Source organism: Leptopilina boulardi, unplaced genomic scaffold (assembly GCF_019393585.1).
Source record: "Leptopilina boulardi isolate dan_hultmark-lab unplaced genomic scaffold, ZJU_Lbou_2.1 LbouV2_372, whole genome shotgun sequence".
NCBI lineage: Eukaryota > Metazoa > Arthropoda > Insecta > Hymenoptera > Figitidae > Leptopilina > Leptopilina boulardi.
Genome location: NW_026137943.1, coordinates 3,225,154 through 3,251,097, shown reverse-complemented (window position 1 = coordinate 3,251,097; position 25,944 = coordinate 3,225,154). Strand labels below are relative to the sequence as shown.

The 25,944-nt window shown below is 26.4% G+C and overlaps 4 protein-coding genes and 2 long non-coding RNA genes across 13 annotated transcripts in view; 2 read left to right on the top strand and 4 right to left on the bottom strand.

The window, feature by feature from the left end:
* The window catches only part of LOC127287738 (EGFR adapter protein-like), a 73,459-nt gene extending 62,985 nt beyond the window's left edge, over nt 1–10,474 (top strand). For all 6 annotated transcript variants that reach the window (XM_051314836.1, XM_051314835.1, XM_051314834.1 and 3 more), the window contains 4 exons: nt 5,447–5,868; nt 6,654–6,872; nt 7,160–7,331; nt 8,249–10,474. In XM_051314836.1, the coding sequence (XP_051170793.1) occupies nt 5,447–5,868; nt 6,654–6,872; nt 7,160–7,331; nt 8,249–8,458 (1,023 nt within the window). In that variant the 3' untranslated portion in view covers nt 8,459–10,474. The remainder of the gene's footprint in view (nt 1–5,446; nt 5,869–6,653; nt 6,873–7,159; nt 7,332–8,248) is intronic.
* On the bottom strand, nt 983–2,854 carry LOC127287742 (uncharacterized). The gene is made up of 4 exons (XR_007843916.1): nt 2,734–2,854; nt 2,075–2,174; nt 1,161–1,379; nt 983–1,029 (listed from the first exon to the last, which is right to left on the bottom strand). It is a non-coding gene; the product is annotated as an uncharacterized LOC127287742 (long non-coding RNA).
* Nucleotides 5,815–8,289, bottom strand: LOC127287743 (uncharacterized). Its single transcript, XR_007843917.1, has 3 exons — nt 8,168–8,289; nt 6,063–6,384; nt 5,815–5,855 (listed from the first exon to the last, which is right to left on the bottom strand). It is a non-coding gene; the product is annotated as an uncharacterized LOC127287743 (long non-coding RNA).
* A 70-nt stretch (nt 10,475–10,544) lies between the features above and the next one.
* LOC127287741 (EEF1A lysine methyltransferase 1) lies at nt 10,545–11,720 on the bottom strand. The gene is made up of 4 exons (XM_051314838.1): nt 11,462–11,720; nt 11,059–11,206; nt 10,776–10,985; nt 10,545–10,700 (listed from the first exon to the last, which is right to left on the bottom strand). Exons 1-4 carry the CDS (start codon nt 11,612–11,614, stop codon nt 10,570–10,572), a joined length of 642 nt encoding a protein of 213 aa, XP_051170795.1. The 5' UTR covers nt 11,615–11,720; the 3' UTR covers nt 10,545–10,569.
* A 128-nt stretch (nt 11,721–11,848) lies between these two features.
* On the top strand, nt 11,849–19,264 carry LOC127287737 (uncharacterized protein CG7065-like). The gene is made up of 6 exons (XM_051314829.1): nt 11,849–12,009; nt 13,190–13,291; nt 14,125–14,837; nt 14,943–15,040; nt 15,132–15,348; nt 15,428–19,264. The coding sequence occupies exons 2-6, from the start codon at nt 13,220–13,222 to the stop codon at nt 18,201–18,203; spliced, it is 3,876 nt and encodes a 1,291-aa protein (XP_051170786.1). The 5' UTR covers nt 11,849–12,009; nt 13,190–13,219; the 3' UTR covers nt 18,204–19,264.
* A 623-nt stretch (nt 19,265–19,887) lies between these two features.
* On the bottom strand, nt 19,888–25,834 carry LOC127287733 (kinesin-like protein KIF3B). Of its 3 annotated transcripts, none has more exons than XM_051314825.1 (2): nt 25,072–25,834; nt 19,888–22,602 (listed from the first exon to the last, which is right to left on the bottom strand). In XM_051314825.1, the coding sequence occupies exons 1-2, from the start codon at nt 25,072–25,074 to the stop codon at nt 20,383–20,385; spliced, it is 2,223 nt and encodes a 740-aa protein (XP_051170782.1). In that variant the 5' UTR covers nt 25,075–25,834; the 3' UTR covers nt 19,888–20,382. The 3 variants fall into 3 exon arrangements, with proteins under 3 accessions (XP_051170782.1, XP_051170783.1, XP_051170781.1); XM_051314826.1 differs by having other exon boundaries at nt 25,093–25,834; XM_051314824.1 differs by having other exon boundaries at nt 25,299–25,833.
* Between the last annotated feature and the right edge of the window lie 110 nt (nt 25,835–25,944).

Sequence of the window (25,944 nt, the reverse complement as noted above, 5' to 3'; positions counted from 1 at the left end):
CTATTTCCCAACATATTAATTTAGTTGAAAATTTTACCTTTGCCAGAAGAATTGGAACTGCACGATTGGAATCCTTCCAGTTTTCAAATGTCGAAAGCATTTCACTTCATTTCGAAATAAAATATTTGAATCAATAAAAAATTCCAAAAAAAAAATATTCAATACTTTAATTTTAAATAAAAACTATTTTTATCTACTATTTTTACACCTAGAGAAATGTTATATTTGCGTTTGTTTTCGAATAAAATTTATTTTTTTTTTCAAATAATAAAAAATTTAATTTGGCGCAAATAAAATTAATTTTTTTTTTTTTTTAAATAAAAATTTAATTTAACAGGAATAAAATTTTATTTGTGACAAATAAAATTTATTTGAAACAAATAAAATTTATTTAAAATAGATATTTATTTGGCTCTGAGACAAATATATTATTTCTCTGGATGTAAGAAATGCGATTCAAATTGATTTTAACTTTACATAATTTTAAGAAGACTATTTTTTCATCAAAGACGTGTGATTCAAATATTTTTTCACTCCCGCACTCATTGTAACTGAATACATATTTAATTTTTGCGAAAAAAAAATGTTTACAAAATTTTGAAAAGTTTTTTAAAATTACAAACTCTAATATTTAGTAAATTATTTATTAACGCGATTTAAGTTGACGAATTTTTAATTATAAAATTTTAAAAAGAAAAATTTTATTTTAAAATCGCGAACGTAAATTATTTATAAACGCGATTTAAGTTTACGAATTTTTATTTATAAATGTTTAAAAAGAAAAATTATTTTTTAAAATTGCATTCTGACTAATATTTAGGAAATAGTTTAGAAACGCGTTTTAAATTTACAAATTTTTATTTGCAAAATTTTAAAAAGAAAATTTATATTTTAAAATCGCGCACTGAGTTTAATATTTAAATAGTTTATAAACGCGATTTAAATTTTACGAATTTTTATTTTAAATCAAACTTTTAGAACCGTTAAAAAATCCCCATGACTTTATTATCCTTTTCTCCTCAAATAGCTCTGAAAACAGAAAAAAAAAAAAAATTTTTTTTTCATCTACTTTTCAGTAAAACGAGATATTTAAAAATAATAAATAAATAAATTTTAATTTTTGTATTTCATATAATTTGTTTTTAATTTTTTCAACTTACCATAATAAAAAATATCTTTTTTCCAAATAATCCTGTTTAGATCAGTAAGCATTCGGAGATCCCTTCTCTAGGTTATGATTCAAATTATCCACGATTTATCGTGAAAAATTTGCGAACATTACCATTCAAAAAGACCGAGCTTTTACTGATCCTCAACTTTATTCGTGAACAAGATCGAGATATATAGTTTATTCTTTGATGTACACGCAGGGACAGGATCTGAAAAAAAAAAAAAATTTTTTTAATTCTCCATGGAATAAAAATTAAAAAAAAAAACTTTTTAAAAAATATTTTTTGTAACTTCAAATTAAACCGAAACAGGAAAATTATTATTATTATTATTATTTATACTAATAGATGCTGATACTTCAAATTATAATTATTTTTTAAATAGACAAATTTTGAAAAATTTAAAAAATTTATAATATAAATAACATAACCTTTAATTTTATAATAATAATTTATAATATTAACCAAAATTGTGTCGCATTATTATTCACTATAAAATAATATTTAAAAATATTTTAAAAATTAAAATAATAAAGTTTCAAAGCATCCAGAAATGTTGTCACATAATCATTATATTCTTTATTATAAATAGTAACGGGAATTATTATTCGTATGACGACAAAAATTGCACTGAATGTGCGGAGAATTCCACACTTATTGGGATTTACAAAATTTGATGATTAAAAAAATATAACCTATAAATTTAACTAAAACTCTCTATAATAATAATAATAATTTTTCAAAATATTCAACAATGGCAAAAATGTAATTATTGTCACATAACCATAAAAATTCTTCATTTATTAAGAATATAAAAGAGCGGCGAATGCGAAGGGAGAATATACCCCGTCGATAATATATTTATTTTTTGCTAAATAGATAAAAATTGAAAAAACGAAACTCACCTTAATATATAGAGAATCCCGTGCTTTAATATAAGGTACCCTTTTTTTTCTTTTGCCCTTATCTTAATCTAACGTGATACACCACAAGCCATCGAGGAATCTGCAACAAAAAAAAAAAAAATGATGATTAACAATAAGCACGATGCAAGTTCACTATAGCCGCCATCTTGGAAAAATGTCAAAGCAAAATGCACGTATTTTCAATAATTTTCTTTATTTTTCGCAAATTTTAACACAAAATAAATCGACAATCAGACCTGTCAACCGATCTATTAACAATCAAGTTGCAGCAAATTCACTATAGCCGCCATCTTGGAAAAATGTCAAATTTCGCAAAATGCACATTTCCAATCATTTTTTTTTTTTATTTTTTGCAACTTTTAACACAAAATAATAAACGACACTATTTTTAGGCTATAGCTTTTTCGTAATATGACAATATTTGAACTCGATAATATGAAATTATTTGATTTTTCAACATTTTACAAGGTAATCAACCATGCCATTTATCAAGGCACACATATGGGGCGAATAAATTTTCAACTCATATTTCATCAACTAGTAATTAATTACGATGAATATTTTCATAGATTATTCATCCCATTGTCTTAATAAACAGCTGAAACTAAAATATTTTAGGAAAATACAAAAATAAATACCTTTCTTTTCGAGAGAAATGATGATGTGAAAAAGGACGTCAGACACGGATGGAGAATTTTTTTACACTAACAATTTTTAACGTTAGGTTCGAACTCCTAGCCTCTGATTGGCTAATTAAAAAAATCCTAATAAATAGGGAAAAAATGAAAATAATATTTAAATTTTCGATATATTTTCACTTTCATGGTTGTTATGATAAAATTTATATGACTATTGTATAATATATTAATAATAATTTGAGTAATTTATTATTTATTTATCACATTTCGTTAAAATTGTTAATCGAAATTTTTAGCAATTTTGTTGGTAACACTAACCTTTGCAACGGCATCTTCGCGCCAAAATTGTAGTAAGGGAAGTAAGCATTGTTGCCAACCTAAAATAAAAAAAAAATTTATACAATTAATAAAATAACAAATTCAAATGTTTAAATTGTAATTTTTAATAATTTCTTTTTAATTATTTTTCAAAACTCAATATATTTTGTACAATAAATAAAAAAATTATCATTATTTTATTATTATTGTAAATTATAACAATAAAATAAAATAGATATCAATTTTAATTCTAAAATATTTGCTCTAATTTTAATTTAATTTCAAATCCAAATTTATATTTTCAATTATTTTTTAAAACTCAATTTATGCAATAATTAAAAAAATTATCTTTAAAACAAAATTTTATTTTTTTCTATGTGTATTTCTGATGCCTTTTCCATTATTTTATTATTATTATAAATTATAATAATAATAAAATATAATAAATATAAATTTGAATGATAAAATATTAGCTTTAATTTTAATTTAATTTCAAAAAGAAATTTATAATTTAGATACATATCAAATTATAAATATGAAATATTTTAGTTTTTATAAATTAGAAAATTATTTATTAAAATTTATTAAATAATTGAAAAACAAATAATTAAATTATTAAATATTCTTAATATTTATAAAGAATTTTTATTTAAATTTCTGAATACTTTTTTTTTGAACAGTTAATAATTAAATATTAATTTTCAAAATAATTTCTCTATTGAGATAGAAAAGTGTATGTTTAAATGAATTTTATGAAAGTTACAGTGGAATGGGAAATTTAAATTAAACGTGAAATTAAAACAGTTTCGCATATACAAATAATTCTATTTAGTTGCTTCTGTAAAAAAAAAAATAAATAAAATAAATTTTCCCTCATAACTGTTGAGTGTAAAGAAAACGGAGTATATTTCAATTAGTAGCTCTTTCCGTAACACCAACATTCCACGGTTATATGAGGGGGATATATGAGGAATATCTACGGAATTCTCGACATTACCCCAGGCATCATTGGCATTCTCTGACAGGTGAAATTTAGTTCTGACAGAGACGTTTTTGAAAAATTGAAATCACAAATGTAGAAACGTTAAAACCAGAAGCTTTTGAAATTTAGATTACTTGTCTTTCAAATTGTCAAAAAAAAAAAAAATTCTAGACTTGGTTAATTTTTACATTTTTTTTTAAATATAACATTTCATAAAATATAAATTAAAAATATTTTTTTAAAATATAAAATATAAATTAGAAATATAATTAAAATGTAATTAAAATATATTTTATAAAATTATTTAAAAAATATTTTTAAATTATTTTTAGCTTCTACATTTTTTATTCATAATTTTCAAAGTATTTGTTGCAAAAAAATATTCAAAATACTGTATAATTGTAGTTTTTTTTTTTTAAATAAAAAAAATATATCTTACTTTTAATTGGAAAATTAGTTTTTTGGACAATTTTTCTGTTATTATTTTCGTTGCGATTGAATACGAAAATACAATATCGCGAATTTCAAAGATTCTCTTCAATTTTACAGTAACTGCCAATCATTGCAGTCAGAAAGCTGACACTCTCTGTAACCCTCGTCTTTGAATATTACTCGGGCTTATCAAGACATCCTTTATTCACAGGAGTCGTCTTCATCTTGAATTTCATATATTAGACATTTGATATTCTCAAAGTTGTGTATTTTTCAAAATTTTCATTTCAAACACAATTTTTTCTATTAAGTCCGAAATAAAAAAGTGATTTTCATTCATTTGGACAATTTTATAATTAGAAAAAAATTAAGAAAATTTTGCTTCTATTCCTGAAAACAAAAATACATTTTTCTTGAATTAAAATTTTTTCTAAAATTAAGAAAATATTTTTTTTTATTTTAAGATTCTGTTCAAAAATTTAATAATTAAACAGTAAAACCAAAATTGCATTTTTTTTAACGTTCAAGCATTTTAACAAATTTGATCATTGAAATTGAATCTGTTTCGAATTTTGTGTGAATCGGTTTAGTCAAAGGTTAAACGCAATGTCAACTAACTTTGCTTTAGATGCAAAAAACTCTGATAGCAAACAAACTCTCGTCAGGAATACCCTTGAAGCTTGAAGCCCACTCTTGATACAAGGGGACTTTAACATCGCTTGGCAAAACACTCTGATCCTAGAATGCTCAGATTTCTAGTTTTCGTCACACTCTTCTCCCTTTTTTTTTTTTTTTTTTGGAAAAATGAGAGACTCCAAGTTTCTTTAGTAAATGGGTCACATTGGACCTTCCTGCAAAAACGAAACAAATTTTATTGAAAGAAACTAAAGAAATAATTATTAAAAAAAAGTATTAATAAAGAAAATAAATTACTTACATAAAAAATTTTATTTTAGAAAAATATATTTTTTTTTGTTTCAGCCAACTTCAATACCGGACCTTCGACCAGTTCACAATTTTCCAAACATCCTAGGACCCTTCACAAATGCAAATGAGCCAAAGAGTACTTCGCAACAAAATAGTCCGAGTAGTAATGAAAGTAACTCGCCAACGGAACTCAATTCCTGTAAAAGATTAACGGACAAACCGCCGTTGATAAAACGACTGGCGATGGGTCTCACTGGCGGTAGAGATTTCATTGGATTTAACGGAGTCGAAGATAGTTGTCCTTTAGTCAACGATAATAGTAGAAATAAATCCCATTCAGGTGGCTACGTTAATGAGGCGATTATCGACTCCGAAGGTTCCAAATCATCATACAATAAATTAGCACCCTCAGAAAGTATCGACAATTCCATAAATGCCTCCATTACGGAAAAGAATTTCTGCACTGAAAACGAAAGGTGAAAAAAAAATTTTGAAAATTTTTTAATTTTTAATCAAATTATAAATAAGACAAATTTATAAATCTTAACATTAAAATTGTTATTTGAAAGAATTTTTTTTTTTCACTTTTTTTTGTATGCAACTAAGAAGAGATCTTAACGACTAGCTCGTAAATTTGAATTTTGATTTAATTACTAAACTTTTTAATTACCATGGAATTCTTGGCGGTGAAGCGTGTCTTCATAAACAAGGTTGAAGTTTTTATTTCATTGGAGATGAAGTGCCCTTTATTGACTAGCTCAATACGCTATGGGTTCGCGATATGTTTCATCGAAAAAAAAAAAAAAGAAAAAAAAAAAATGCAATTTATCTTCATGATCCACGGCTGATTGAACCACTCTTATAAATCTTGCTTCTGACCCTTGCGTCTTCCATTACTTGCAACCTCTACGTGGCTAGTCATACTTCAATAACGATGGAGAAAAAAATGTCACCACGATGCTAAATTATCCACTCCCAACTTATTTCGTCCCCTGTAGACAAAAAGAAAAAAATTTCATTAAACAGTTATTACGATTTCCAAGTGAATTTCATACATTTTTTGTTTTATATATAATGGCATCGTTAAATTTTTAATTAACTATCATTAAATTTTTAATAAAATTTATTATTGAAAAAAAAATTATTAAATTATTAAATAAATTTATTAAATTAAATAGCTATTAAAAGTTTCGAATTGTTTGATTTTAAAATTATTTACTATGAAATTTTTAATTTAGAAAATTATGTTTAATCATTTTAGAGTGGAACCCAGTTCACCTGGTTCGGAGACAGAAACGGAGTTACGATTAAAGAAAAATAAGTCACAATTAACTCCAAGTGTTTGTGGTCCTGTGGATGGAATTTTGCACAGAGTTACCTCAACACCACCTCCACTTCCTGAAAGAACCGATAGTCTTAATAATCGAAGTGAAGAGAGTGAATTGAGGAAAGCCCCTTGGTTTCAAGCGGGAATCCCTAGGTGATTATTTTTCAAAATTTTCAATTATTTTCTATTTTTAATAGAAAAAAAAATTTTTTTATTTATATTTTATTAGAAAAATTAAAAAATTAATTCTTTCTACCTATTTCAAAAGTAAATAATTTTCTGAAAAAAAAATTAGAGGAATTAATGTCTAACTGTAAATTTCTATAGTAATTAATTTTGAACAAGAAGTGGAATTATAATAATAGTGTAGAATTTTTTTTTTTTCGGGGTGGAGGAGTAGAAATGCTTTTGTAATTTAATGACTTCTCTTTATGATATAGGGAAATAACACTGGAGGTGTTGAACCAAGAGCCGGAAGGAGCATTCATGGTTCGTGAAAGCACGAGTAAACCCGGGTGTTTTGCCCTTTCCCTTCGTGTTCCACGGGAATTTCAACCAAGCGGTATAGCTCATTATCTCATTTTACGTACGAACAAAGGCTACAAAATCAAAGTGAGTTGATTCCATTAATTTTAACAAACACACCTTTCATTTTATTTCAAAACCCTTTTATTATTCCATTACTCTTTTATTAACGCATCATTAACTATTTACAAACCAATAATAATAAATATTATTTTTTTTTTTGGTTTTGAAAAAATTATTATTTAAATTACTTGGGGTTTTTTTTGTAATTTTGAAAATGAAAATTAAATTCATTTAGAGGAAATAAATTGTAAATGTAATTAGAAAACTGCAATTAAAAAAAAAAAATGAAAATAATTTTCTTTTGACTTTTGTTATAAATTTTTCAGTTACTTTAGTTTTTTTTGTAATTTTGTAATTGAAAATTAAATTAATATTAGAATCAAGAAATAAATTGTAAATGTAATTAGAAAACTGTAATTAAAAAATAAAAATGAAAATAATTTTCTTTTGACTTTTGTAATAAATTTTTCGGTTATTCTGCGTTTTTTGTAATTTTGTAATTGAAAATTAAATTAATATTTGAATTAATAAATAAATTGTAAATGTAATTAGAAAACTATAACCAAGAATTAAAAATAAGAATAATTTTCTTTTATGGCTGGTAATAAGTTTTTCGGTTATTTTTCTTTTTTGTAATTTTGCAATTGAAAATTAAATTAATATTAAAATCAAGAAATAAATTGTAAATGTAATTAGAAAACTGTAATTAAAAAACAAAAATGAAAATGATTTTCTTTTACGATTTTTGTAATAAATAAAATAAATAATAATAAAATATCTCCAGGAGAAATGTAATAAAAATTTTTTAAAAAATATTTTCAATTAATAAAATAGAAAAATAATTAATAAATTAAAATTACCCTTAATAATCCTGTAGTTTTAATAAATATTTGTTTCTAAACAACAATTTTTATTAAAATTATGTTTTAATCAAATTTCAGGGTTTCAAGAAGGAATTCTCGTCACTGCCAGCCCTAATCACGCATCATTCTGTCATGCCGGAACTTTTGCCATGTCCCTTATCCCTAAGTCGTTACAATCCAAATTTAGCGAATAGTAGCTCGAATAAAGACTTTGCCGATATTGATTTAGATCCAGATTATAATTCCCTTGCAGATTTTCGTAAGACAATGGCCAATCTAAGCGTTTAATGTTCCTTTAAAAATTTTGGCATAATAAACAAAATTCAGTGAAAAATGTTCTTCAAATTTTCTCGAATTTTTTTTTTTAGTTTATTTCTTTTGTGTCTTCTTCTGTGCTCATTGAAATATTCTGCAAAAAAAATTTTAAGTAAATTACAATTCAATAAAACTGTAAATACAAAGCTTTTTCAATGAAAATTAAAATAGAAAAATATTTGAAGAAAAAAAATTGAGAAAATAATTTTCTTTTTTTTTTTTTTCAACGAGAAAAATTGACATTATTTCACTGTTTTGGAATTTCCCTTGCAGTTTACATTTTAAAAGAAACAACGAGTGAATAAATAAATGTTTCAAAGAAATGAAACTGCGTTAGATTTAGCAATCTCGAAGCATTTAAACCTTCTTAAGTACCTACTGTAAACAGCGCGATCTTATAAAAACGTCATCGCTTCACGAAGAGCTCTCTATTTAAGCTTAACGAATTGCATTACTATCACTAAAACACCAGCATCTTGACAACTTTCATTTTCAAAAGAGTAAAAGATATATTGTGTCTTAAATTCTGCAAAGTCATTTCGCTTATTTATTTTTATATTTAAAAATATCACTCGTTTCGCAGACTTCGTGGAAAAAAAGACACATTATTTTACCTCTTTTTTTATATTTAACAAAAAAAAGACAAGTGAATGAAAAAAAAAACATATATTTTTTTAAATTAAAAATGTTTTATTGTTAAAAATTTATTATTTGTTAAATATTTAAGGCATCTGAATTATTTCCAATTTTTGTTGAATTTAAAAAAAAAAAAATTTGAATCAATTCAAAGCCTCTATTTTAATTATTAGAAATTAAAAAAATTCATTGACTCATCTTTTTTTTTTCTCAAAAATTCATTGAAAAGTTGCTCTTGATATACAAATTTTCTCAAGCTTTATGAGACTCTGTACTTGAAAATTGAATGTTACGACTAGAAAGAAAGAGAGAATAAATATGTGCAATATGTGAAAAAAAAAAAAAAACATTTTCTATGAAGCGATAAAAATTTATAATTCTGACAATTGAAATTGTAGTCTAGTCTTTGTAACTCGTGTTAATAAATATATCACGAGATTGAATCAAAATTGTATAGTGTTGCGATTAGTGTTATTAATGGAAAAAGAAAATCGATTAAATTAGAAAGAAAAAAGAAATATTTAAACTTTTTTTTATATTGGCTTTAGATAAACGTTAAAAAGAAATTTAATTTAGCCAAAAAAACCTAATATGAAAATTTTTCGATTTAATTTAATAAAAAAAAAAAAAAAAAATGTTAATGGCTAATTGCCAAAGAATTGTCGATTCATCTCTTTTAATGTTATTTGTAAATCTATTATGAAAGTGATAAAAATTACCTGAATCTATTTTATCTTTTGATCGACGTTTTAAACGCCTTTTTTTGTTAACTAAATATTTTAATTTTCTTCTCGAAATAAATTGTTATTAACTGAAAGTTTAAAAAAATGTTTGTTAATTGCAAATAAATAATTGAAGAGCAAAAAAAAAAAAGAATTTAGTTAATTTAATTTTGAATTCAATTAACTAGTTAAATGATTTGCAAAGTTTGATGTTTTGTTCTTGTTAATTGCAAATTAGAGAAAATAATTTAGATTTGCCTGTATGTGGTGGAGTTTAAACGTCAGATGAGTGTATTTATTGTTTTCGAGACGAAATTGAAAATAAGCCCAAACACAAGTTTAGCCTTTGCAATGGAATATAATTTGCTTATAAAATTGTAATCGAGCTACTTTTTATGGTGTTTGCAAGTAGGTTTCCTTTTGAAATTTTGTGCGCGTACTTCTGATCTATTATGCTACACATTGTCTGGAAATAAAAGAAATGAGAGAAAGCGAGAGAGAGAGAGAGAGAAGAGACAGTGATTAATTAAAATTTTAATCACGTCTTTAAATATTGTAAAGTTACATTTTAGTATTAATTATTGTTTGTTAAATATTTATTGGGAAATAAAGAATTTCGTGATACCTGAAATTTTCATTGAACCCAAATTTTCTGATATAATTTTTCGACTCCCTTATTCATCATCATTTAAATAGAAGTATAATTTTGTAATTTAATATTTATTATTATAAACAATTATCGAAATTAAAATTCGAATAACAGAAAAATTCATTTGCTAAATTATTTTTATGTCTAGGTAAGAATTCACATTTTTTAACGTCGAGTAATTTTTCAACGAGTTCTTTCATAATTGCACCTGTAAAAAAATAATAAATATACAAAATTTAAAATAATTTTAAAAAAAGGAAATTTTTATTTATAATTTTATTACCTGTGCAGATTATAATTTTTTCTTTTGCTAACGATTTTATTGTTGATGCAGTTTTTGTTAAACATTCATCAGATAAAAAAGGTGGATCTGCTATTACTAAATCGTAATTTTCCTTTAATTCTGAAGGAAAATTTAAGGGATTGTTGTAATCATAATTGACAAAATCTGAACCAAATGCGCTAAAACGTTCGTCAAATTCAAAAATTGTCACTGAAATAAAAAAAAAATAATTAATAATTAATTCTATCGTATATTTATATTTTATTAATATGAAAAATCTTACCTTCTCTATTACCAGAAACTTTTTTAATACTTTTATATAAAGTTGGACACGAGATTAAAGCAATTTTTCCATTATCTTGTGTACAATTTATTGCTCCTTTTGTTAATTTATCAGTTGTTTCATCGTCATACCAAAATTGACTCAATTGCTGTAGTAAATTAATTATAATTAAAAAATGTTTCTTTAATTCTAATTGTTCAAAAATATACATTTTTTTGCTTACAAAATTAACTTTTTGCATTACTACATCAAAAGTTTGTTTGAATCAAATTTTTAAAAATAATCATTCCAGTTGAATGTTAGTGTATTATCAACTTATTTATTTAGAAAAAGAAGAAGTAAACATGTATTTTACATTTTTTACTTTAGAATAGAATTAAATTTTGGAAATATTTATAATTACCCAATTTTCATCAAACAAAACTTCGTTGCTCATTGAACATTTTTGTAATTTTTCTCTCTCTTCTCTTTCCGAGTAAAATTCTTGAAGAGCTGCTAGTGTTGAAGGACATAAACTAATCTCCTCATCATCATCAATTACATTTAAATCATTCATTGTATAAAAATAAATTAATATCTAAAAATTTAAACGATTTAAACAAAATTAAACAATCACAAACATTTTTAAAAGTGAGGTTAGATTGTCACGTGTGAACGACAACGAATCGAGAAAATCGAGAATAATCGAAAGTCAGGGTTGGGAAACAAAATATGCGCGCCCTCGTGTTGATTGTGTGAACTATATTTCTTTTTTGAAAACAGAAGTTTCCTGTCTTGGTTTAATTTATTCATTGATATAAAAAGTGAAGGCAATTTTGTGTTCGTGTGTATTCATGTGTAATGTAATATTGTGATATTGCAAAATGGCTGCTAGAATTTGTTCAACGGAAGTTGAATTTGCTTAGGTGTACTAGAAAATACTTTTAATTGAATTTTTTCATGGGTGAGGAGGTAAGTTTCACGATAATCCTCCCTTTTTTAGTATTTAAAAATTTATAATAAAGGTTAGGAGTTTGATAATAATATTGAAAAATGTATTTTTACACGCCGGGCTTTTTTGGGTGATATTATGTTTCATCTTTTCTTCTATTTAGGAATCGAAACTTTCAATATTGTCTTTACTGTGTGTGATATTCTTGTTTATTGGTAAATTTTGTGTTATTCAATTTTTTGTATAATCATTTCCATTTGAACAGAATGAAATTGAAAACACATTTTAGTATAGCCATTTTTAAAATGAAATCGATCAAACCTTATCCTGTGCTTCTACTCTTCCTCTATCCATCGAAAAGTTTCGAAAAAAACTTAAACGAAAAAAAAAAAAATCTTTTTCAAGTTAAATCTTTACCTAGCAATATTTTTTAAAAAGTTTTGTCTATAAAAATAATTTTTCATTTTAAATATTAACAATTTGATTCATTAATTTGTAAAATAGTTTTAATATATATAGTTTTTTTTTGTCATAATTCGATATTATTTTGTTTTGTCGTTTCTATTATCGGTAAATAATAATTAAAACTATGGTGTAAAAATGCAAAGTTAAATTCTTAACTTTGCACCAAGCGAATGTAAGTTTTGTTTTTGTGACATTAGTGTTTTTTGCGGAGACTGACATTATTTAAATAACTACGTTCAATTGAGTGGTAAGTAGCTGGAGAAATGTGGTTTATTTCCAGCCGTCTTTTTAAGGTACAATTTGTATCTTGTTTCATTTCTTTCTCTAATTAAAAAAAAAAAAAAAAAAAAAAAAAAAAAAAATATTTCAAACATTTAGAAATATTTAAATACTAATGATGTAATACAATATTGTTTTCTCATAGAGAAAACTTAAGTTTAGTTTTCTAATAAAAACATATCAAGTTAAAAGAACATTGTTCCAAGATGTTAGTGATTTTGTTTGATTTTTGTGGTTAGAAATATCCTTAAATAATTAGTAAAATTTACAGTGTTGTAAATTTTAAAGATTACATAATTTTTTTTTTCTAATTTTCTGTTTTATGAAATGGTAAGTAAGTAGAAACTTGTGGTTAAGTCCGTTATCAGCGTTTTTTTTTAAAAAAAAAAAAGAATCCCGAGTCGAATAATTAATTTCTTTTTTCTGGAAACTTACCTGAATTGTATTTTTTTACAGATTAGATTGTGAGAGAATTAAGGATTCAAAATGCAGAACTTTGATGATCTTGATATTGAGGGAAGAAATCCTAGCCATCAGTCTGAAGAAGAAAGAGAAAAGGTAAAACAAGACAATAAATTTTGTTTTAATATTATATTTTTTCTAAAAAAAGTCTTTCAATTTTAAATTTGATTAGAAAAAAAAAAAATTTTTTTTAAAATAATTTTTCACGAGTCTACAAAAATATTTACCTGAATTTTCTCGAAATTTTACTAAACTTTGTATTAATTAATTTTCATTTTTTTTTTTAATTAGTGCCTAATTAGATAATTAATTTTTTATAAATCTTTACTTACTTGCAGGTGAATTTTTTCTTCGCTCTCTTTTCAGCAAACATTTTTTTTTTTTTTTTAAATTAACTTTTATTTAATCGATTAAATTATCCATGTATGATATATAAAAAAATTTTGAGAATATTTGTTATTGATAATTTTTTCAAAATACAAATTTTACCTTTTCTCAATTATTGATAATTACGGAGAGAGAAAAAAACGTGTCAGTGTATTTTTTTTTAAAAAAAAAAGTGAAATATTGAATTTTAATTTCTATGTTGTGAATATAAGTGGAATAAAAAAAATTTTCCGGATGACAACAATAGTTTTCACCACTTTGCAGTAAGTTTATTTGAAAATAATGACTTTCAATTGGCATTATTTTCTACTCGAATTAGGGTAAAGATTCAAATTTTTTTAATTTTTTATGTAAGAGGAAAATTTATCCCAAAAAGAAATAAAAGTTTAAAAAAGCTGACAGGTTTTAATTTACTGAATGTTACTATTTTTTAATTTTCAAATTTTCTACTTTTATTGTAAAACGTATTAACGGAGATAAATTTTGATTTTCTTTTTGAAAATAAAAATTTTTAATTGTTTTCCTCTTTTTTTTTTCTACAGGAGGAACATGATCGAAAGCGACTAATGAGAACGAGTGTGACGGCCGAGGATGGAACTTTAAGACCAGTTTATTCGGAAACAGAAGACGGTGATATTTGGTGTCATATTTGTAATGTAGCTCTATTTGGAGCTCACAAATTACTCAGTCATAATATTTGCAATCGTCATAAAATCAAATTAGACGAATGGCCATATCCTGTTTTATTATGGTCGAAAAAATCTGATACAGTGAGTAAAAATGTGGTTAAACCTAATCCATCATCATTAGCGTCTGGTGAGCCATTACCGCCAGGAATGGAGGATCAAATTGTCAGGAACACAAGTATTCAGGTCAGTTTGGATCGTCATCGTAGTTCGCCTCTTGTTGGTTTAGAATATCTACTTGAATTGGTAGATAACGACAGTTGTGAGCCAAGTTACACATGTGTTTTGTGCGATAAACGAGGAGATCCAAGAACAGTGATGGCCCATATCACAAGTTACAATCATCGAATGGCGTATTTGAATAGACATTTTCCTACAATTTCGCGGGCAATCATGGAATTGCCTCGTACCCCGAACTATAAACGCGGAGCGAATGAGATTTTGGTGTTAGTTGCAAAAAAAATTGAAGAACAATTGGGTAGATTGCAACCGCAATTGGTGGACAAAGGTCAATTTGAAAAGAACAAAATGCAGTTTATTAAAAAAGTCTATCAGGATTATCACTTTAGGTAAGTTTAACTCAATTTAAAAAAAAAAAAATAATAATTTATTTTACATGCGATTTGATTTATATACGGTAATATTTTATTTATCGTTGGTCGTTTCACGTGCAGAGAAACGCCCGAGTTTACGTTAATGGAAATTTACGATGTGCGATGGGTGACGAATTTTGAAGAGAAGATGGCAGAAGTTTTGAATGAAGCAAAAAAAGGTGAGTATTATTTGAATTTGAAATAATTAATTTTTCTTATTTAGTGAGTGTTGTGTGAAATATTTGTTTTTTTTTTTTGTCCCCCTAAAAGAAGAAGCAACAATTGAAGATAATGTAGAACAGGAGAAATTAAAGGAAATGGAAAAAGAAAAAGAATTGGAGAGGGAAAGAGAAAAGGAAAAGGAGAAAGAGAAAGAAAAACTCAAGGACAAGGAGAAGGAGAGAGAAAAAAGAAGAGAAAGCTACAGGGATGGAAAGGAGAGAGATTCTAAAAAACGGGAATCAAGGTCTGACTACAAGGATACAAAGTAATATAGTTTCTTTTCTAGTTTAATATTTATGTAAATTTTGTTCAAGGCTCGATAATATTTTCTTCTTTTATTCTAGGAATTACAAAATTCGGATTTTGACCAAGGACAAATTAAATAAAAGATCGGAGAAATCGCCACTTAAAGATAAATCGAATAAGCCAGACGATTTAAAATCTCTATCATCGTTGTCGAGTATTTCGAGTAGTCCATCGCCAGTTCGTTCGAGATCTCGTGAACGTAGTCGCGGTAGAACAAATCAATTAGACAAAGGTTATAATAAATCTCGTCGCGGTAATCGACGTCGATCGCGTTCACGTTCCGTGGAATTAGTTCGAGAGCGCGATAAATGGGACAAGTACAAAGAGCAAATTCGCCGTGCCGAAGAGACACTTGAGAGAGCATTGAAATTTCATGAGAAAAATCCTGAGAAACATCCCGCCTATCCTGATGAGTGGAAGAAATTTTGGAATCGTAGATACAAAGAACTTCAATCAGAGGGTAAAGATCCAAGTAAACATGACTTTAAACCAGAATGGATTGAATTTTGGAATAAAAGAATGCGAGAACTTCACAATGAGCAGGTAAATCAGCGCAAGGAGGAAATTCGTAAGAGACTCGAACTTCCAGAAGAAAAACCACCAGCGGAGAAAGTCACTGTGTCGAGGAAAAAGGAAAGATCACCGAGTCCTAAGCGACGACATCAAGAAAGTGATGATGAAGTCGAATATGTGGGGACAATGAAAATCAGACCCGATTTTCATGATCGTTACGATATTCTCAGGGAGAGGGAGAGAGAACGAGAGCGTGAACGCGAGAGAGAAAGAGAACGTGAAAGGGATCGTGAACGTGAAAAAGATCGCGAGAGAGAAAGAGAACGCGTAAGAGAAAGGGATTTGGACAGAGATCGAGATTACTATCTCCCTTATTCGCGAGGCCGCGGTTATCGTCCACCAGCAATTCCACCTTACTATGGACCACCTAGAATCGCAACCACCAGACCCAGATATCATTCCACTCCTTATCCACCTGAAAAATCTCCCAGTCCCGTCAAAGAGGAAATTCTCAGTGAAGATCTCGAAATTGTTGGACTTCTACGTCTTCTCACGGCTCTTGAGGGTCAATTAGGTTCCCTAGGTCCGAAAATTGTTTCCCTTCTTTCAAAAGCATTGGCTGCGGAAAAATCGAAACCAAACTCCGCCGAAGAATTACTCTACGATGAAGAAGTGAGCGTAATGTTTGAAACTGTCAAAGAAAAATTAAAAGGTCAATTATTCGCGGGAATGATCGAGAAAATGGCAATTGCACCAACTAAAACAGCAATTCAAAATATCGCTCAACTTTTGCACAAGGCAACTGAGAACAAGAAAAAAATGGAAGAGGAAAAGAAGAAACAAAAAGAACTCCTGGAACTCTCAAAATCAATGAATGTTTTTAATAGAACATATCCACGACTAACAGATATTCAAACAAAATCAGAACCCATGAGTGTTCCCGGAGTTGGTGCTATTGACAAAGTTGCAATTGCGCAACAAATCGCCGCAGCATTAGTCGCTCAAGGTAGATCAAACGTCTCACAAGAAGAACTCGAAACATTAATCAATGCCGTTGTTGGAATGGCTGAAGCTTCAAAACAAAGCAATAAAACCGTAACCACCGCCGATTTTGTCAAAGGTTTAACAGCTACCGATTCACCTGTCCAAGAATCACCTCCACCACCACCACCACCACGTGCTCCCAGTCCTATTCCAATCAAGAAACCCGTTGAAAAAACCGTTGAGTCACAAGCAAAAAAAATGGAAAGTTTATCAGACGAGGATCTTAAAGCTTTATTGCAAAATTTCAAAGAATTAGGAACTGAGGAACAACATGGTCTTATTAGCTTTCTAAAAAAACTCGAAGCCACTGATCTCGCTCGAGTTGAAAAACTTCGAGCCTATGTGAATCTTGGAGCACCAACAAAACCAAAAGAAAAAAGTCTCACACCAGATGTTGAAACAAAAACTCGTCGTAGCATTTCACCATTTTCAACACGTAAAGGAAATCAAAATCCAACTGACGATGAAAATAAATGGAAACCAAAATTGGATATGTTTGCCGCTGATGAGGAAACAAAAAATGATGAGAAGAAAAAACTTGAATTCTCCGATGATGATGACGATGATTATACATTTGAGGATATTTATAAAGCAGCTGACAAAAATGTTAATGAAAATCAAAAAGCAAAGGACTCAAGATCACGATCAAATTCACCGAGATCGTGGTCAAATCCAAGATCAAGATCAAGATCAAGAACGCCTATTAAAGTGAAAGAATCAATTAAAACAAGTGATCCAAATGCAATTTTAAATGAAACAAAACGATTAATTGCAAATATTATGGGCGATTTACCGAATAAATATACATCGCATATGTCATCAAATAATGATGGACAACAATCATCACATTCAAATATTGGAAAAAATGATGACGGTCCTTATAAACAAAATTATGGACGTAATTTGTCACAAGTTAATTCAATGAGCGGTCCTCCACCTATTAATAATCCACCGAGTAATTATCCTCCAATGAATCAATTTTCAAATTATCCACCACAATCATCGATGTTTAATTCAAATCAAGGTTATATGAATAATGGTTATAGTAATTATAATCAAGGTTTTCCTCCAAATCCGAGCCAATTCGGTGGTGGTGGTGGAGGCGGCGGTGGAGGTGGTGGTGGTGGTCCCCCTAGTCAGTATTCGCAACCTCCCTATGGACAAAATCAATTTTCCGGACCACCTGGAATAGGACCACCACCAGGTTATCCTCCTCAACAATTTAACAATTATCCACAGCAACAGCGATTTTATTAATTTTTCAGTGACATTATTACAAAGGGGGCTGTGAATTTGGAGAATTTCGCAAATTGACATAAAAATATGTGAGTACATTTCGGTTTTCTAATAACTTGTAATTTTTCTTATTTTTAATGGTTACAAACAAATTTTTTTAATTTGTAACCTTTTTAAAATTAAATCTACAAGTTATTTTTATCCATCGTGATTTGTAAGATTCTTATAATTTTTTTTTTCAAAATTATCAAAAATATTTAAAATGAAATTTGTAGGAAGAAAATTGAAATTTTTTTTTTTTTTGAAGATGTTGCATGTATTCGGAAAAATTAGAAAATTATGTTTAAAGTAATTTGAAATATTTTTTTGTAGTTATATTATTAATATTTTTATACTTAAATTGTATGAGACAAAAATTTTCAAATCTTATTTCAGAATTGTGAATGAAATTAAAAGCAAAAAAAAAAAAAAAAGAAATTATCAATATAATTATGCTAATGGCATTGTAGTTATTATATTATAACTAGTTTTATGTTATTTAAAAAAAAATTACACGTTTTGAACTTTAATTGGATCAATTCAATTTTTGTATAATTTTTCTGTTAAATTATTTGCGACATTTTCTATTTTTGCGAAAATCAATCTTTTCTCACGAATTAAAATTTGATTTCTGTCTCTTTTTTTTGTTATTTAACACCTCCCTTACAATAAAGAAATGTATAAGAATTGAGAAGAAAAACAAAAAAAAAAAAAAATAATTACAAACTTTTACACTAATTTTAAGAGTGGATTTTACACATTTTCACTTATGAACGATTGTATGAAAGAATGTGATTTCTTTAAGCGACTTAGAATGTAAGTCTTTTTTTTTTTTCTTAATTTTACGAAAATTATAATTGTGTAACTTTTTCGTTTTTTATTTAGTCAAAAAAGTATCCTTCAAATGATTATAAAAAAAAAAAAAAAAAAATTGTAAACGTTCTATTTTCACATAATTATTGTTTCAGATTTGAAATGTAATTAGAATTATTTAGTGTGTATAAATAAATTAATAAATATAAATAAAACAATGAGAATCGGATCATTATGAAAAATATTCAATTATATTAAATTCTGCAATTTTTTTTTTTGGTATTTTCTCTTAGTTTTTTCATTCTAAAAATAAAATTTATATTTTAAAAAATATATCAATATATAATTAGATTTAATTAAAAAAAAATTCATTTTCAACATAATAAAAAAAAGTGTAATGTTAAAACATAAATTTATTTATTAAACGATATTTAATTTGAAATTCATACTTTAAAAATGACATTTTTACAATATTGCGTCTACTTTTAAAAAAAAGCACAATAGATAATAATATTTAGATTACAATTTGATTTCTCATTTTGTGTGCCATTAATTTTCTTTAATATATTAAAGTCGAGCTTATAACAATTTATAGCGTTTTTTAAATAATAAAAATATCTAGCAATCGACAAAAATATTTGTTCAAAAAAAAAATTAAATCATACGTTTATTTAAGAAAAATTCTCAAAATTCAATTAATAAAAAAAATAATTAAATTTTTTTTACATAGTGATTTGAAAGACTTTGTTTTTGAAAATAATATTAAATTATTAATTTTTATTTTCAAAAATGCTGTTATTTTTTTTGCTTTCAATTTAATCGAATTTTATTTTCGTTGAAGGATTCAAGTTAATTGCTTTAAATATTTTATTGCTGTGATCAATGTATAGGTTACATTTATTTGATTAAAATTTACATTAGAAAAAATTTTCAAACATAACGATTAATTTATCTTACTACATCAATTTTTTGTATATAATTTTTAATTTTAAAGCAGTAAAATATGAAAATTAAATATAATGAGTCTTTCACAACCACTGTGCTTATAATTTTGTGGTCGAATTAACTAAATTGATAAATCCAGAAAAAAAAATGCTTTTTTTTCATGAAAGTAAAATATCTACTTAGTTTATTTCAACATTTACGTTTTTTTTTTGCGGTATTTGACACCAAACATCTAAGCATGTTGACTAGAAAGTTAACGTTTTCAGTCTAAATAATCATTCATCGCGTTTATCACAAAAAAAAAAATGGAAACTTGTCTAAAATGAAAAAATTCATGTCTATTCATTATTTACAAAAGAGTTTCGTTTCTTAGTGAGAGAAGTGTGGCAAAGTACTGTGCTAACTATTTGGGTACTAATCCTCTAGTCTTTGGATAAATTTGAGCTGACATTTGTTGATAAACTGGCGTCGGAATTTGTTGCATTTTACCAACGCTCTTAGGCCGAATTCGTGATGCCGATTGTAGACGTGATTTTGATCTTAATTTAACATTCGATGCGTCAACATCAATGTCACCTTCATCGCGTAATGCTTCTTCTAAAACAGCTTGAATTGTTGGAGCAATTGCTGGTCCTTGATAATCCAATGTTGTTCTTGCAGGCATATCGAGTTCTAAATTCAAAATATTTTCCCCAGCGTAACGATGTCCACGTCCCATTGCCAGAGCAAGTTTCGCTTGTTCAGTGACGGGTCGCCTACCGCCAGGAATCGAAATTGGACGTTTAATTAATTCAACACTCGATGGTTCTGGATCTTTTAAAACCCAACAATCCTCATCCTCGTCAAAACGAACTCTTGACAAAATTTTATGTTTCTCTTCAACTGGAATAAAATTATCAATCACAAGATATTTGAGTTTCAATTCCTTCATTAATTCATGTTGCGTTTGCTCAAGATCACGTCTATCTCGATTATATTCATTTGTCACATCATCGAGATCCTGTTTCAAACCTTGTAATTTAGCAAAACATTTTCTCAATTTTCGTGATTTAACATCAACTTCCTGTTGAAGAGTTGTGTACGTTTCTTTAACACCCATTGTCGTCAATTCCTCATCCTCGAGTTTTTGTTGCATTTCAACTTCACGTTTCTTTCGCTCTGCAATTTCAACAGCACGTTGCTCCAAAGCTCTCTGTTGTTCATTTGTATGATCAATAATATTCTTTCCACCACACAGCATTTTACTCTCGAGATCCTTAATTCTCAATACCAAATTCTCCGTCTCTTGTTTCTCCGCCTTCAATTGTTCCGATATTTGTTTCTTATCAGCTTCCTTATTATCATCCCTACTGTCCTCAGTCTCTGATTCAGAATCAATAACATCCTCTCTTTTTTTCCTCGATATTTTCTTCTTTTTTCGCTGAACCACAGTTCCCTTTTGAGCAAGCTTCTCCTTCAATCGACTAATCTCCTCCTGATATTGTCTCAATAATGCATCCTTTGCATCCTCATTTATTCGCGGTTTATTCTTAATATTCTTCGCTCGATTCGCATAACGTAATGTAGTTAACGTCTCATCGTAATTATAACTCGCCGGTCCAATATTCGCAACCATTATTGTTTTCGAATTACCACCCAATGAATCCTGAAGCAATCGTGTCAATTTTGAATCTCTATAGGGCACATGCGTTGTTTTTCCATCGACAAGCGCCGAAATTACATTTCCCAATGCCGATAAACTTAAATTTATTTTACTCGCCTCCTTTAATCTCTCGCCAGATGATCCAGTTTTACTTTGTCTTTCACTCCCCGCCAAATCAACAAGATTCAATCGTCCCACACGAATTCCACCATTATCGGCCAATGAACCCATTTCAATTGTTATCATAAAAATAGCATGCGATCTCGAACTATGTTCATTCATATTTGTCGCACCAATTGTCCTATTTTGATTGCCCGTATTCATTAAATATTGAATTTCCGCTGCACTCTTGCAAACAGCCGACGAGAGATCTTTAACAAAAATTCCCGTATCCGGTCGCTCTTTTAATTCAAATCTCAAACTTTGATCGGCGTGTAATAAATCACGAATTTCCTCTTGATAAATCTCTAAATAACTTGCTCTCACTAAATATTGCATATTTTCAGAACGGCTAATATGACTGAAAATATGTTCAAACGAACGTGGTATTATACCACGTTTTTTTATCTCCAATTTTGAACCCTCCATTGTATAGGTTTTACCAGTGCCAGTTTGTCCATAGGCAAATATTGTTCCATTAAAACCATCGAGAACTGACGATACCAATGGTCTCACTGTTTCCTCATAAAGATCCTGTTGACTTGATTGTCCATCGTAAACTGCATCGAATGTAAAAACTTTGACATTATCACGTGATGGATCTTCACGTGGATTACGTATTTCAACAACACCACGTGATGGTACAACATCGACAACACGTGAAAAACCACGATTACTTTCTTTTTCATCCATTGGACGACAACGAACAACAACTTGAACGCATTGGGTACCACCATCGGATGATATCAACGATCTTGATACTCTTTTTTTCGAGATTTTCAACTGATTGTCACTTTTCTCCATTGTTGACACGTTATTTTCCTAGAAAAAATATTTTAATATTATTAAGATAAATATTTTATGATTTTAATTTTTATTTTAGAATTTTGTGAATTTTAAATTTTACAAATTATCAAAATTGACGTAAAGAAAAAAAAAATATTGATTTTTCTTAGTAAATATTGATAGTAAGTTACTTTCTTTTTTTCATAAGTTTAAACAATAAATTATTATTTACTCAAATTATAGAGAAAAATTCAAATCAATATAAAGGAGAAAAATATTGTAAAGTAATATAAAATAGCAAATTAAATTCATAAAATGAAATTTTATGTGTCTATTTCTAGAAAAAAAAATTTCCAATATTTACAGGTTTTTCAGAATTTCTAATTTTTTTTCCAGGTTTTCAGATTAGATTAATTTGCTTAATTTTATTTATTTTTTTTGTTTAAAGATCAAATTAACTTTTTTTTAGTAATCAGACCTCGGATTATACGATTTTTTCGACTTATTTTAATGAAATGCGACTTTTTTGACTTTTTTTTAAAAATATTTTAGCAACATTTTTAAACAAAATACGTGTTTTTTTAGTATACAATGCAGATCTTCTGTATTTCAATTATTTAACAAATTTTTCACTAAATTAATTATTTTTAATAATTTCAATGAAACTCATAATTATTTATGTAGAATATAAATGAACATAAAATTTATTATTATTATTATTTATTATTTATTTTTATTATTATTTATTTATTTATTCAATTATCTTACAATTATTTTTCAATTAAAATTTTTATGAAATTTTTATAATTATTTATAATTTAAAAAAAAACAAATAAGCAAATAAAAATACAAAAAAAAAATTTTAATTCAAAATCACTTGAAATTTAATTATTTGCAAAAATGTCAATTATTTTTAATAATTTTTATAATATTCTTCGAAAATTCAATTATCTGAAAGCATTTTTTAATTAAAAACTTTTGGAATTCAATTTTTGTATGTGATTTTAAATAAATTCTTCATCAACAGAAATCACTAAAAATGATTATAAATAAATATTTAAATTTTAATACAATCTTTTGAAATTCAATTATTTTCAAAAATTTCAATTTAAAAGCTTTTAAAATTTAATTATTTCTACAATTTTTTGAAATTTAATAATTTCAATTATAATTCTCCAGAAATTTCAATTATTTTTAATATTATTTTTATAATATTCTTCGAAAATTGAACTTTCTGAAAGCATTTTTCAATTAAAAACTTTTGGAATTCAATGTTTGTATGTGATTTCTAATAAATTGAAGAAAAAAAATTTTTAAGTAACAGAAATCATGGAAAATTTTAAATTATAAATCTTTAAAAATTCAATTACTTTTAAAAAATATTATATCTAAAATTATTTAATAAATTATTTTTATTTTTGTAAAATTTAATTATTGTCTAAAAATTAATAAAATCTTTTGAAATTCAATTACTTTTAAAAATTTCATCTTAACTCTTCCAAAATTATCATTATAATATCGGAAGCCTTATAATATTCTGAAATATTCGAAATAAATTTTCTTGATAATATTCTTATAGAATTATTCTCATTACAGAATTAATAAAATGAATTTAATATCTAAATAAACTTAGTTATTTAAAATAAAATATTTATTAACCAATTAAATTTTGTTAAAATAAAAATAATTTACTTTTTTTTCGAATATGACTAAAACGAATTTTTTTTATGCCTTAAAATCGATCCGAGGCCTGAGTAATATTTATAAATAAATTAATTTGTAATTATTGTTTCAGTAAAAATAATGAAAGTAAAGTAAATACATAAATTTTGCTAAATTCTAAAATAATGTAATTTGTAATACAAAATTTTAAACATAGAAAATAATATTAGTAGTGAAAATAAAAAATTAAATTTAAAAATAAAAAATTAAACAAAATTACGATCTTCAATAGAAAATAATTATTTTTTAAAATAACGAATATAAAATTAATTTGAAATATTATACATTGTAATTAAATAAATTATAATACTACTTTTCATATTACATTAAAAATAACATTTTCTATTATTAGCTATTATTTCAATTAATTTATAAATGAAGAATATAAAATCCGAATTTTTTTTAAATAATTATAGAAAAATCGACTTTTCTTAAAAAATGCGAATTACTGCTCGCGCTATTAATTAATAACTAAAAACTTTTGAAACTATGGACATTAAAAATATTTTTCAAGGATATTCAAAAAGGACAGAAAAAATTCCTTGACATTTCCCGGTTTTCCAAGTAGACACACAAATAAATCGAAATTTTTATATAAAAAAAAACACTGCGAAGTTGTTTTTCATCTTTTTTTTTTTAAATATCTCAAATATAACAAATTTCAATATTCAAAAAATAACAAGATTTAACGTTGTTTATAATAATTGCAGTGACAAAATTTGAAAGTTAACAACAAATTATTTTACTCCAATAAAATATTAAGTTTTATAAAATTTACATTACCATTAAATATTTGAGACCTACTGCTAAAAATAGATGAAAACAGATGACATTTACGAATAAAAAGCCGGTTGAAATTATTTGAATAATACAAATATTCAAATATTGAAATTATAAAAAAAATATTTCACTGTTTGTTGATTAAAAAATTTTGAACATTTAAGCCTTTATCGAGTAGAGATTCCAGAATGACTCAATAAAGAGGAAAAGAGGTTGAATATTTGCCGTGCCTGGTGGTGGTTACCCTCCTCCGCAAGGTATTGATCCATTGTTTGGCTTCAGAAAAAACGTCTTCACGTTATTAAACACGCAATCTGCCTTTTTTTTTTCTTCTTTTCCTTTTTTTTTTTAAATGTTTCACTGTTCTCTTCGGTCTTTCGCTCAATTGGTACGTGATAACGTTGCCACGGTGTCTTGGCAATTATCTTTCAACTTTTATATAATAAAAATCGATCACAAATATACCGCGAGTTTGTTGGAGAAAATAACACATCACCGCATTTTGACAAATAGTAGTGTATACATGAAAACATTTGTGTGCAACGAGTATGCGCACTGAAGTTTGAATCAGTTCAAAACGTCATATTGGACTTCCGCATTTCCGGTCAATTGTAATTTTTAAATTTAAACAAAATTTTATTATTCAATAGGGGATTTAAATGTTCAATGAATAATAATAATAAAGAAAATTTTCACAATAACGAAACTTTGTAATTTTCATTTTTTTTATTGTCGAATCAAACACCAAGTTACATGGGAAATGACTCCTCCCAAATTTATATTTTAGATGTTGGACGTGATTTTTATTTGCATTATGGATGAAATTCTAAATTTGCTAAATATAAAAAAAAAATTGAATTTTTGGGAAATAAATTT

Bases quoted from the DNA above. Each gene is read 5' to 3' on its own strand.
- LOC127287733 (XM_051314824.1), bottom strand. From the start codon at position 25,337: ATGGATCAATACCTTGCGGAGGAGGGTAACCACCACCAG. The intron at 22,603-25,298 runs GCACGGCAAATA...TATTTTTTCTAG, and splicing joins AGGAGGGTAACCACCACCAG to GAAAATAACGTGTCAACAAT.
- LOC127287737 (XM_051314829.1), top strand. From the start codon at position 13,220: ATGCAGAACTTTGATGATCTTGATATTGAGGGAAGAAATCCTAGCCAT. The intron at 15,041-15,131 runs GTGAGTATTATT...TCCCCCTAAAAG, and splicing joins TTTGAATGAAGCAAAAAAAG to AAGAAGCAACAATTGAAGAT. The intron at 15,349-15,427 runs GTAATATAGTTT...CTTTTATTCTAG, and splicing joins TCTGACTACAAGGATACAAA to GAATTACAAAATTCGGATTT.
- LOC127287741 (XM_051314838.1), bottom strand. From the start codon at position 11,614: ATGAATGATTTAAATGTAATTGATGATGATGAGGAGATTAGTTTATGT. The intron at 11,207-11,461 runs GTAATTATAAAT...AATTTACTACAG, and splicing joins TTTTGTTTGATGAAAATTGG to CAATTGAGTCAATTTTGGTA. The intron at 10,701-10,775 runs GTAATAAAATTA...ATTTTTTTACAG, and splicing joins AAAAATTATAATCTGCACAG to GTGCAATTATGAAAGAACTC.